Here is a 13801-nt window from a genome sequence, read left to right on the forward strand (position 1 = left end):
ACTGCCAAGGTGAGGTCTGTCCATTTTTTTTTGGTCAGTCACTTGGAATTGTCTGCAACACCTAGCACAGTGTAAACCCTCAAGCATCTCATTTGAGAAGCCCGGGCAGAAAGGCGCTCACTGTCTTCCATTATCCAGACTTCATGTGCGTTCCTTGTTAAGGGGATGCAGCATTCCCTTGACGAGAGACAAGTGGGGACTTCAAAGCCATCAGCACACATCTGATGGAAAGTGGCCACAGGACCATAGAGCCAGCGGAGAGACTAAGGACTCAGGTCTGAGATGCTCCTGCAGGCAGGCGATGTCTGGCCCGCCTCTGCCCAGGCCCTGGCTTAGTGTGCTGGGCTCACTGTGTCCCTCCTTCCTCTGGTTGAAGGATGACAAGTGGTTGTAAAGGAAGCCACCATCTCATAAGCAAAAATGCAGGAAATTCTTTAGGGCATATCTTTGTTTTTTAATCGAAGTATAGTTGATTTACAATATTGCATTAGTTTCAGGTGTACAGCAAAGTGATTAAGTTATATACATATATTGATATATATTTTTTCTGATTCTTTTCCATTATAGGATATTACAAGATATTGAATATAGTCCCCTGTGCTCTACAGTCAATCTTGCTGTTTTTCTATTTTATATATAGTAGTGTGTATCTGTTAATCCCATAGTCCTAATTTATCTACCCCCCCCGCCACCGCCCACTGCTTTCCCCTTTGGTAATCATAAGTTTGTTTCTATGTCTGTGAGTTTGTTTCTGTTTTGTAAATAAGTTCATTTGTACTATTTTTTAGATTCCACATATAAGTGATACAGTATAATATTTGTCTTTCTCTGTCTGAGTTACTTCACTTAGTATGGTAATCTCTAAACTTTTTTTTAGTCTTTGATGGAAAACACTAAATAGATTTGATTTGTATGCGATCTTACCAGTTTCAAGGAACACCTACCGTGGTTCCCCACAGTTGTTGGTTGGGCTTGCTGATGCTAGGCCTGCCCACGGTACAGACACATGGACTAGGGAGTTCTTGGTAACCCCCAGACCACATTGTGACCCTTCTTGTTACGGCTAGTGTTTGTTAAACAAGCCCTCTCCTCCATGATTATAAAAGTAGACGTTAGCTCATGATCCTGCCCCCTGGAGACAGTACGATTACATTTGAGTATATTCATCCTTCTCTGTGCATTCACATGTGTACATGCATATATATTTAAAATTGGGTTTATATTATATAGTCAGTTTTGTGTTTTTTTATAATCCCATCTCACTAAAGTTTTGAAACTTTATTTTGAGTCAACACATGGGATACCCTAAATTTTTTCTCAATACTCTGTTGTTTGGCACATAAATTGTTTTAAATATGGGACTATTTTAAACAATACTGAGGTTAGTATTTTTACTACATAAGTCTTTAGCTGCATTTCTGATTAATTTCTTGGGAATAGACTCTCATGAGTGGAATTACAGGGTCGAAGGTTAAGAACATTTGAAACATTGTTGGTATATATTTCTGACACTCTACACTGCAGTCATTTCGTTCACTTCTTGTCCTCTCTACTAGGTTGTAAATGTCCAGAGGATCTTGAATCCCCAGAGCCCAGCACATAGCCCAGTTACTCCATAAACAGTCACTGGATTGTTTAATTATAGCTCCTCGTGGCTCCCTTTTCCATTATCAGATGGCGCCTATTGGCCTCCGGTTCACTGATGACTAATTCTGCTATTTCATCATCTCACACTAGAAGGAGACTTGGCAGAAGTCCAGTTTGGGTACTGCTAAATAACATACTCTGTCTGCAAGATTCACAGTTATATTAGCATATTAGTCCCAGAACAACCTGTTCAAGGTTAACTCAGTGTTTTCCAAACTTCTTCAACCATGGAACCATCTTTCCACAAAACTAGGGGTTGCCATATGCTGTTAAAATATTTTCTTTTCTTTTCTTTTTGCTGTTGAAATCATACCCTGTATTTTTTCCCACTTAGTGTTATAACAGATGCATTTCCCAGATAATTACAAATGCTTTGTAAATATCCTTTGTAAAGCTTGCCTGATAATCCCTTTTAAGGTGGTACTGCCTTTAGGAAACTAGTCCTGCCAACCCAACTCTGCAAGTGTGCACCAAACATTGCTCTGATCAAGGGTTTGTCTTGATCATTCAGTATATTTTCTTAGGACAGATTCCCAGAAGTGGAATGATAGGGTCAAAGGATATAAATTGTTGTAAATCTCTTGAAGAATATCTGGAAATAATCCATTTGTTCCAACAATTTTTAGTACAGCCAGGGTGCTGTGTGGGCTGGGAGCCAGGAGAGCCTGGGTCCAGTCTCAGCTTTGCGGCTCACTGTAGGGATCAGGGGAAAATGGTGAGATGGCCCTAAGCACAAGGAGATGAGGTGCCCCTCAGAGAGGAAAGTCAGCAGTAGCAGCACAGAGTGGAGGAGGAGTGGTGCCACAGAAGATTCCCTAGTAAAGCATGGAGACATAGGTAATATTATTTATTTTACAGATGGAAGATGCCCTTGACGACATTACATAAATTTACCTATGTTTGCAGACTTTATGGAAACTCTGTATTTTCGTTGTTAAGAGTGAAGACTCAGAAGAAAACAGACTCATCTTTTCATTCCTGGCTCCTAAGTGGGAACTTTGACAGACTACTTAGGCTTCCTGTGCCACCATTTTCTCATTTGAAAAGAGGTAGCTACACCTATCTCTTATGATTACTGTGAAGATTAAATGAAATAAATGCATGAGAAATGTTTAGAATTGTTGCTGAACTGAACTTAGTCCTCTCACCTGTGCATAGTAAGGCCAATCTACGGACACCCGGTTGTGAATGAAAGTGCAGCATTTATTGCAGGTGCCAAACAAGGAGAATGGGCAACTCATGCTCAAAAGACCCGAACTCTCTGATGGCTTTCAGGGAAAGGTTTTTAAAGACAGGGTGAGGGAGAGGGCTGTGGGGTGTGTGATCAAATCATGGACATTCTTTTGATTGGTTGGCAGTGAGGTAATTGGGAGTCACCATCATCAACCTTCTGGTTCCAACCAGTCTGGGGGTCTACATGCTGGTGGTGGTCAGCATACAGTTAACTTCTTCCTCCTGGTGGGGCTTTCAGTATCTGCAAAACAGCTCAAAGGATATGGCTCAGAATATTATCTATAGCCTTTGAGGAGGAATTACACGTTCTTAACTTTGTTTAACGGCTCTTATTAAATTGTCTTGCTTGACTGTTTTCCTTCGTTTCTGCATTTTCTCGCTTGTCTGATTAAATTTATTCTTTGGAACTCGGGGAAGGACTAGGAAGCTAAAGTTTTTCTACAAACAAGAGGCAAGCGGAAGACATGGGGAGGGTGTGTGTGTGTGTGTCTGTCCCAGGAAGGCCCCATAGGGTCCTGCTCCATTACAGAATGGCACTTTACCATTTTAAGAATTTTGTGGCTCCAAGTACTTCAGTATCATATCCCTCTCTATATAATTAAAAAATTAAAGTAAATACTAAACAATTTAAAAAATGTAAGCAAGTCTAACAAAGGCATCTCTATTCTGATGATGACTACATTAATGGTTTAAATTTTTTTTGAACTATCACATCAAATTCTTTTCTTTTTTTTTTAACATCTTTATTGGAGTATAATTGCTTTACAATGGTGTGTTAGTTTCTGCTTTATAACAAAGTGAATCAGTTATAAATACACATATATCCCCATATCTCGTCCCTCTTGCCTCTCCCTCCTTCCCACCCTCCCTATCCCACCCCTCTAGGTGGTCACAAAGCACTGAGCTGATCTCCCTGTGTTATGCGGCTGCTTCCCATTAGCTATCTATCTTACGTTTGGTAGTGTATATATGTCCATGCCACTCTCTCACTTTGTCCCAGCTTACCCTTCCCCCTCCCCATATCCTCAAGTCCATTCTCTAGTAGGTCTGCGTCTTTATTCCCGTCTTGCCCCTAGGTTGTTCATGACCATTTTTTTTTTTTTTTAGATTCCATATATATGTGTTAGCATACAGTATTTGTTTTTCTCTTTCTGACTTACTTCACTCTGTATGACAGACTCTAGGTCCATCCACCTCACTTCATTTCAATTCTCAATTTCATTTCTTTTTATGGCTGAGTAATATTCCATTGTATATATGTGTCACATCTTCTTTATCCATTCATCTGTCGATGGACACTTAGGTTGCTTCCATGTCCTGGCTATTGTAAATAGAGCTGCAATGAACATTGTGGTACATGACTCTTTTTGAATTATGGTTTTCTTAGGGTATATGCCCAGTAGTGGGATTGCTGGGTCATATGGTAGTTCTGTTTTTAGTTTTTTAAGGAACCTTCATACTGTTCTCCATAGTGGCTGTATCAATTTACATTCCCACCGACAGTGCAAGAGGGTTCCCTTTTCTCCACACCCTCTCCAGCATTTATTGTTTCTAGATTTTTTGATGATGGCCATTCTGACCGATGTGAGATGATATCTCATTGTAGTTTTGATTTGCATTTCTCTAATGATTAAAGGTGTTGAGCATTCTTTCATGAGTTTGTTGGCAATCTGTATATCTTCTTTGGAGAAATGTCTATTTAGGTCTTCTGCCCAGTTTTGGATTGGGTTGTTTGTTTTTTTGATATTGAGCTGCATGAGCTGCTTGCAAATTTTGGAGATTAATCCTTTGTTAGTTGCTTCATTTGTAAATATTTTCTCCCATTCTGAGGGTTGTCTTTTCATCTTGTTTATGGTTTCCTTTGCTGTATCACATCAAATTCTTTAAAAGAATTTACCTAATTGTTTTGGGATGGCCCTGCTTTGTCGTACTTTAAGTACATGCCTGGTCTGGCCATTGGATATTTCAGCACCAATGTCCAACAAATATTGTTTTGGATGATGATGATGACGATGATGATAGTGGCAATGAGAGGGTCTCTCCAAAGTTAAACAAAGCGGGGAGGTTCAGGGTCCAGAAATGCAATGAAGATCATGTGAAGAGCTGTAGGCTTTGAAGGCAGTGAAACCTATCTGCACAGATTACTTATCAGCAGAAGGAGAAAGGTCAGCAAAGAGCTTGAGAAAGGAGCTCTCAAAAGCCATAATTTGTCCTCATTTTTGTGACCCCACCTGGGGATGAGAGAGATTAGGCAGGACATAGAGCCCTCTGCTCAGGGGTAGAGATGAGATACCAGATCTCACCAGTGAAACCCTTCTGAGAGGGTTTCAAATGCCTGGAGAAAAATGTCCCTGCTGTGAGCTGAGGTACATCAACCATTTGGTAAAAACTGGAGTCTTCCAGGTGAAGATGACGATGGTAGAGACCAGAATAGAGACATGATTACCATTCAGACATAAAAACATTTGTGTTAGGTTTATACTCCAGCCTCTTAAGATTTTGGTTGTCCTGATGCAGTTCCCAGCTCTCATTGACCCTCATGCCCCTGACAAAATTCCATCTCCTAAACTGGTAAACTGAAGACAGATCTTGTGCTGTGGGGACCCCACCAAAGCACTGCTACGTGGTGAGAAGTGCCAGTGATTGGTCATTTTCTCTGCAGGATGTTCATGGATCATCTTGCTTTAACAGTGATGCTAACCATTTGGAAGTTTGCTTTCTGTGCCTGGGCCTCAGTTTTTCCATCTGTAAAATGAAGGGGTCGTACCGGATTGTATTGCAGTAGACTTTGGGAAAAAGGATTCTTTACTTCGAGATGATTCAAGAGAGTCTGAATTTTACAACTTTGTTCAGAATATTCTTACTCTATTGTACCGTTTTCATAATAACTGTGTTCCAAGTGTCTTAAGGTACTTCATTAGGAAAGGATTCCTTGGGTTAATAAAATAGAAAAACACTATCATATTTAGAGGTACGGAGGAATTCTATAGTAAGGAGATCTGTTTAGTTCAGTGTTTCCTAAACTTATCTGGCAATCCTACTCTTTTTTTTCAGAACATACGTGAAGGTGTTTTTTTCATGGAATGGTTTGAAATCCATTATTTTAGACCAATGTGCCTGTCTCTTCTTAACTGGCCTTTTTCTCATTCCAGGTGACTCAGCAGCTCCCGGAATATGGTGTGCTGGTTTACCAAGTTCTCCCAGAGAAGACAAGGCCAGGAGGAGAGATGGCCTTGGGGCTCTGTGCCAAGGGGGTCATAGTGTACGAAGTGAGAAACAACAGCAGAATTGCGACTTCACGGTTTCAGTGGAGAGAAATTGAAAAGATTTTGGCCTATGTGAGTGTCACTCAGTTGATTATGACCCATGCTTCATTTTTCTTTAATCTGTTATCCCTTTAAAGAGCGATAGGTCAGGTGATCTTCTCCTAAGAAGATAAGCTCACAGCCTGTCAGCTAACCTGTACTCTGATGACTGTTACATATTTGGAAGAAGTCTACCAGGGGGTTTGAGGGTCCCCACGAGGCCATTTCTTCTCTGCCATCCGTCACCTAGCTCCCCCTCACCCCCATGGGCACCCATTGGCCTAAAGGACTACACTTTCCCTCTGGGTGAAGTTCTTTTAATTTGGGGAATCTATTGCTGTTGAGAGCAAGGTTGGAGGTGGGAGATGGGGGAGGAGAGTGTATAGTAGGTGCAATGGAGTCTGCATGCTTTTGAAACATTTTCCTTGTATTTTAATTTTCCCTTTGCACACATTGTACTGAGGCATCTGGCCTGTCTCCCATGGACTACAAGTGTGCAAACCTTTGTCAGCCATTTAAACAAAACAAAACAAAACAAAACAACAACCCTATTAAATGTACAATGTTTGAAATAACATTTGAACACCATTTTCTTGAATTCAGTTACAATAAATTTGACATCAAAAACATTATGTGTGTCACCATAGCAGAGAATGCTCCAGTAGCTAATCTACCTGCCTGTCCTGTGGGTCAGTATCCCATAACTTCAGCAATCATTTCATTATAAAACATGAAGTTCTTTGACTTGTGGCTCAGGAAACATTTTAGTTTTACTTTCTATTGAATTGTCTCTTGTGGTTTTAAAATTTTTCCTACTAACGAGATATTTTTTCATTATCTGATTCTTTGGTTTTTGTTTTCATTATCATTATCTAATGTTAAAGTTTCCTAAGCAGAACATAATTGATTTTATTCATTTTCTCAGTGTTTCTTGTGTTTCTCCCATCTTGGCTGTTAAAGTTGACGTATTGTTAAAGTGTGATTCTTGATAGAACTTCATAATAAAGTATTGTTTTTCCTTAGAAAAAAAGCTGACATCTAAAAATAAATAATAATTGAGCATAATTTTATTAAAGTGGCCTTTATGATATCAGGAAACTGACTTTTTCCCAAATATTTTTGACCTTATCTAAAAGTAATTGATATTTATTTCTGTGAACTTTTCAGAAATTTAATGACTCAAATAACTTTAATTCAACTGAAAGATTATTTGAAGAATTTTAATTATTGAATTTATTCAATGCTATTATATTACTTCCTATTTTCTCTATCTCATATTTAATTGTTCAAAATTCCCAGTGTAATGTCTTTTAAAACATTTGTAGAAATGCAGACAACCTACAAAGTAATTTTGAAAAATAGAATTTTTTGAAGCCATAAAATTCAAGTCCCCTTAAGTATTTTATATTTAAGTTGGTTTAATTTTTACAGATATTTATTTTCCCCATGACAATAGACAATTTCTTGATTAAAGCTGGAAAATCATCAGGTTCACAAAACAAACTTAGTAGCTTAAAAACACCCTTGTCACGAATTAGAATTTTCATGTTGATGACCAGTCTCTTCCTCAGCATAAATATCCTTTTTTTTATGGAAAAGTCATCATGGGAAGTAATGTCACCAGCTGCTTGCCACAAACCAGGCGTCTTACACAGAAAATGACTTGGACTCTTCACACTTCTGCAAGCACAAAATGGGAACTCCACAAACAATACGAGAATGAGCTCAGGAAGCTGGTTTCAAATTTGCTTAATTAATAGCGGAAGCCGGAATGCTCCAGACAACTGCAGACATTTGTTTTGTCAGCCTGGAGAGAAGTAACAAAGGAAATAGAGGAAAATGCCATTTTTCAATGAATATGATTTGTAGGTGCATTGGCAGCCCATCTATGACAGAGACATCAATTCAGAAGATTATTCAATCAAGAAAGCATTCATTGTGTAATGATGAACCTTCCCATGTTAGTAACTGTTCTTGGGTATTAGCAGTAGTTAAAATGTCTGGAGAGAAATGCCTGAAATCTGGGAGAATACAGGCTTTGTAGGGCTCTCTTCAAGAACAAGGAAACAAAGTTCCAAACACAAACAAGATTTTAAAGTGAATGTTCATTTAGAATGAGAAAAGAAATCACCACAACCTGTGAATTAAAAAAAAAACTTGAACAGCTACTGCAAAATCGCAAAAGCAAAAAAAGTAATATTCTTATTAATGAACTCCCTGATAAACACTATAATTCTTTTTTTTTCCTTTCAAATTTTTGGTGGCATACCCTCTGATTACTTTTCCATAGGATGATACTTTTGTAATATTTTCTCTACAGAGAAGAGAAATCTAATTTAGTCTTCCTTCTAGCATGGCTGATTGAAAGTTGTTTTTATTGTTGATGAGATGCATAAAACATGCAGCTTTGCGGCAGAGACATATTTGCTCTTTGAAGTGCCTCTGTAGGTTTCTAAATGCTACCAACACAGGAAAATCGAATACATTCCATATTGTGTGATTCCTATCAAAAAAAAGAGAAAATTGTGTGCTGTATTTATAAGGCAGTATATACAATTATAAAGTATATCCCTGATAAGATAAAACTTCCACTTAATTAGGTGTTTTTGAGAATTAAATTACAGGTTTTAATTTCTGATAATTGAAAATATTTCCCTCAGACTGGCCTTTGGCTCTGTGTATTTTATTTATTTATTTATTTATATGCATCTTTATTGGAGTATAATTGCTTCACAATACTGTGTTAGTTTCTGTCATACAACAAAGTGAATCAGCCATATGCATACATATGTCCCCATATCCCCTCCCTCTTGAGCCTCTCTCCCACCCTCCTTAACCCATCCCTCTAGGTCGTCGCAAAGCACCGAGCTGATCTCCCTGTGCTATGCAGCTGCTTCCCACTAGCTATCTATTTTACATTTGGTGGTTGTATATATATGTCGATGCTTCTCTCACTTCGCCCCAGCTTCCCCCTCCCTACCCCATGTCCTCAAGTCCATTCTCTATGTCTGCATCTTTATTCCTGCCCTGCCACTTCATCAGTTCCATTTTTTTTTTTTTTTTAGATTCCATATATACACGTTAGCATATGGTATTTGTTTTTCTCTTTCTGACTTACTTCGCTCTGTATGACAGACTCTAGGTCCATCCACCTCACTACAAATAACTCAGTTTCGTTTCTTCTTATGGCTGAGTAATATTCCATCGTATGTATATGCTACATCTTCTTTATCCATTCATCTGTCGATGGACACTTGGGTTGCTTCTATGTCCTGGCTATTGTAAATAGAGCTGCAATGAACATTGTGGTACATGACTCTTTTTGAATTATGGTTTTCTTAGGGTATATGCTCAGTAGTGGGATTGCTGGGTCATATGGTAGTTCTATTTTTAGTTTTTTAAGGAACCTCCATACTGTTCTCCATAGTGGCTCTATCAATTTTCATTCCCACCAACAGTGCAGGAGGGTTCCCTTTTCTCCACACCCTCTCCAGCATTTATTGTTTCTAGATTTTTTGATAATGGCCATTCTGACTGGTGTGAGGTGATACCTCATTGTAGTTTTGATTTGCATTTCTCTAATAATTAGTGATGTTGAGCATCTTTTCATGTGCCTCTTGGCCAACAGTATGTCTTTTTTGGTGAAATGTCTATTTAGGCCTTTCGCCCATTTTTTAATTGGGTTGTTTGTTTTTTTTTGATATTGTGGCTCTGTGTATTTTAAACCTTGTTCCCCTCCAGTGCTGACACCGCATACTTCTGGGACTGGGTACTGTAGGGCACAGTCAATTTCACATGGCCACTGGCCCTATATCTTTATGCTGAGACTTTGGGTGAGTCGGTCCAATGGAAGGAGTATTCTGGGATGGTTGGCAATAAACTACTGCAGAAGAGACTGCAAACCGCATAAATAAATCCCGCTAAATCTACACTAAATGTAGCCCTATCTCAACTTCTCCTTAGTGAGATCTGCTTCCCCACCATGCAACGTTACCTATGGTGAGAAAAGTGAGACTGAGTTGCAGTGGAAAGAAGAGTCAGTGGTCTTAACAGATTGTGGCGACAGCATCTTACTTTCCACGTTTTACAAGAACACAAGAAAATATGCTGGCTCCCTCCCAGAAAATGGCCTTCCCAAGTAGAGGCCTGGGACTTCAACTTCCTTAGCTTCAGGGCACATCCGCCTGTGTCTGGAAGAATCTTATTATTCTGCAAAGATGTATCAAACCAAACAAAGAAACCCGCCTGTGAACAAACAGCGGCAACAATAAAACTATTGGGGATGAAATATTTGAAATAGTAAAACCATGCTTAGAAACAAACATGATGCTACAGAAGCACCAAGTATTTTTGTTCTGCAGGGATGTAAATACATTTTTCATGTTTGTGCTGAAAACCCTGGGATTCAAGTTATACATCATCTTATTCGTAGAGCAGCTTGCCTGTGTGAAAGTTGGCCTACAGATATGAATTTCCCATTAAATGATGTTATCAAAATGGAAAAAAATCCAAACCGCTACAGTGAAGACTGTTTTCAGCTTCATGCCAAGAAATGAGATCGAAATTCCACTCTCTGGGATACCTTAGGGCACTGAGGTCCAAAAGGACAAGAGTTTGCCAAGAGTTTTTGAGCTCAAAGAAATAAGTGGCGCATGTGTGTGAACAATTCTCTTTTTTCAGATTTGTTCAAGAACAGTTATTTAATTTTTTTTTTGGTTGCATTGACTCTTTGCTGCTGCGCACGGGCTTTCTCTTTTTGGGGCCAACAGGAGCTACTCTTCGTTGCGGTGCACGGGCTTCTCATTGCAGTGGCTTCTCTTGTTGAGGAGCACGGCCTCTAGGTGTGCAAGCTTCAGTAGTTGTGGCTCTCAGGCCCTAGAGAGCAGGCTCAGTGGTTGTGGCACACAGGCTTAGTGGCTCTGCAGCATGTGGGATCTTCCCGGACCAGGGATTGAACTCGTTTCCCCTGCATTGGCAGGTGGATTCTTAATCACTGTGCCACCGAAGTCCCAAGTTATTCAGTTTTAAAAAATGACTTATCTAAAATGTTTAATACCTGAGTGAACTTGATATAAAATTGTCAGGACTGTATGAAAGCATATCAATGCATACTGAAAAAGTAGATGGATTCTAAGCAAATATTCAACTTTGGAAAAGTGTGGATAAAATGATTAGCTAGTGGAATTTAGACATTATTATAATTTGAATACTAAGGAAGAATTAGTAAGGCTAGTAGGACAGCATCTATGAATGTTTGAGAAAACACATTATATAAAAAAAAATACTAGGTATAGTATAGTTCAATTGGATTCAGAATCCATTCACATTAGTATAGGTTCAACATTACATTTGTTAATATAAGAAAAGGGTATTTAGAGAATGCTCAAATTGTCTGAAATTAGGTTAATGATAAAAAGGAGTTAGAGGAAAAGCAATGAATAGTTATCTGTCTTTTGTTAATATCTGACTGTGTGAATGCAGTTTCTTAGGAATGGTGACTATCATGAATTAAAAGGAATCAGCATTAAAGAGGTTCAGGGAGCCCTTTCAAGCACAAACCCTGTATTTATAAAGTTATCTTTATAGGAGCAAGCTCAAGGTTCTTACTGAAATATCTAGAATAGAGATTTTATTTGGAAGTTATATATAAATTCATATCTAATATAATCTCTATTACTTTGTATTTTATTGTTCTTATTAGAATTTTATATTGCAAAAATTTATGGATTTTTTTTCCAGGAAGCTCCATATAGATAACCCCATATAGATAATCCTCTCCAGTTTATCACAGTGAGCTGTACAAATACTATCACTTTGTGCATGGACCTTGAAGGTATAAATGTAGGAAAGCGTTTCTTGGTGATGTGACCTCAGTTCCTGCTGAATTCTCAGGAGTCTCCATCTGCTTCCTCATCTGTAGAATAAGGATAATGATGGGACCGCCCTCCTTCTATAGCTTCGAGGATGAAATGAATTAATACACAGAAAGGATTTAGCACAGAGCCTGGCACATAATAGCATGAAACATGCGCCTACAGATGTGCTTTTATCTTTTCTATAATGATGCAAGCTGAGATTTTGCCTTCAATTTCTGGGCGTTTGGACAATGCAAACTATAGGTGTATTTAATGGCCTTTCACAATGCACTACTTGCTGAGGGCCAAGCCTGTACTGAACTCATTTCATATTCTTTTCACCTAGCACACTCCTTAGCAGATATCAATTGCCCAATAAACAAACATTTGATTTACGAATGAAGGAAAAAATAAAAACAGGGGTTGTCTTTAATCTAAGAAAAAATATTGGGCCATAGTCAGACATCGGCCACACACTTCTGGATGCCTAGTACATTGGTATCCAACTGACGGCTCCAGCATTTGGCTATTTTCTGGATAGTTGTGCTTCAATGGATAGGTGAGAATGATCAATATATTAAAGTCTGTGTTTGCTTCCCTCAGCGAAAGAAGTTCATCATCACAAGCAGCATCACTGGGAAAAAGCACATGTTTGTCACTGATTCAGCCAAGACCTGTAAATATTTACTGGGCCTCTGCTGTGCCCAGCATGGATTTAATGCTCGGACGAGCTCTCCCGGAGTTACAACTGGTGAGTAGACACTATCTTCTCAACCTAGAGATATTTGGCTTTGAGTTTGCTGTTGATCTCTCACCATTATTTCCTATTCATTTATAAGAGGGAGCAATATAACATAGTGGTTTCACCCTTCATACTCAGAGTGGTCTCTGCATGTGCATCACCTGAGAGCTTGCCAGGGATGCAGAACCTCAGGCCCCTGAATCAGAATCTGCATTCGAAAAAGAACCCAGGTGATCTGGATGCAGATGAAAGTTTGGGAACTCCAGGCTTGGAATGTGGAGCCTGGAGTTCAACAGACTCAGAGAGGTGCCACTTACTAGCTGTGTGACTTTGGACCGCTCACTTGCCCTCTCTGAGCCTTGGTGTCCTCCATTGCGCAACTGGCCGTTCGGCAGGTTTGTGCTGCGCTCCAACAGGATAGTGTGTGTGCTGTTTGTAGCTCATCTAGAATGAGTGTGTGGCGTTCATGGCTCCATGTGACTAGTAATGGCAGCTCCTGCTTGTGGGGAGTTTTGTTAGGTGCCAGTCAATTCACAGGGGAGCTGTGTCACTGGCTGCTGCAGTCCTGGGACGGGGGATCAACTAGGAACCAAAATTGCTGAGCATTCGGACATAGAACCAAATACAGAAAACAAAGGTGGCATATTATTTGCAGCGAAACCAAATAAATATATAAATATTTCTTTGAAATTGCAGAGTAGCATTTCCATGATGTTTCCAGGGAATTGGAAATAATGAATGTAAATTAATTATGTCTTACCTGCTATTGCTGAGATACAGTGTGAAACATCATCAATATCAATTTTATTGCCTGATATCAGTGAACATAAAATATTTATAAAGACTCCTTGGGCTTACTAGCAAAATTAGTCCTTCTAAGCCTGTTTTGCTCATAATATGCTATTTTCTCAAACTGCAAATTCTACCATCATAGGAGTTTGGGGGAATCTAACACTTGTGTGGCCTCCACATACAATGCTGTTCCTGCCTCCTTCCAGGCTCAGACCATCAAGATAAGC

The 13801-nt window shown here is 39.2% G+C and overlaps 1 protein-coding gene across 1 annotated transcript in view; it reads left to right on the forward strand.

The window, feature by feature from the left end:
* Positions 1–13801, forward strand: part of FRMPD2 (FERM and PDZ domain containing 2) — a 78979-nt gene that overhangs the window by 27462 nt on the left and 37716 nt on the right. The window contains exons 13-14 of the mRNA XM_082425477.1: positions 6033–6218; positions 12644–12791. Of these exons, the coding sequence (XP_082281603.1) occupies positions 6033–6218; positions 12644–12791 (334 nt within the window). The remainder of the gene's footprint in view (positions 1–6032; positions 6219–12643; positions 12792–13801) is intronic.

Source organism: Balaenoptera physalus (assembly GCF_965194825.1).
Source record: "Balaenoptera physalus genome assembly, chromosome: 14".
Lineage (NCBI taxonomy): Eukaryota > Metazoa > Chordata > Mammalia > Artiodactyla > Balaenopteridae > Balaenoptera > Balaenoptera physalus.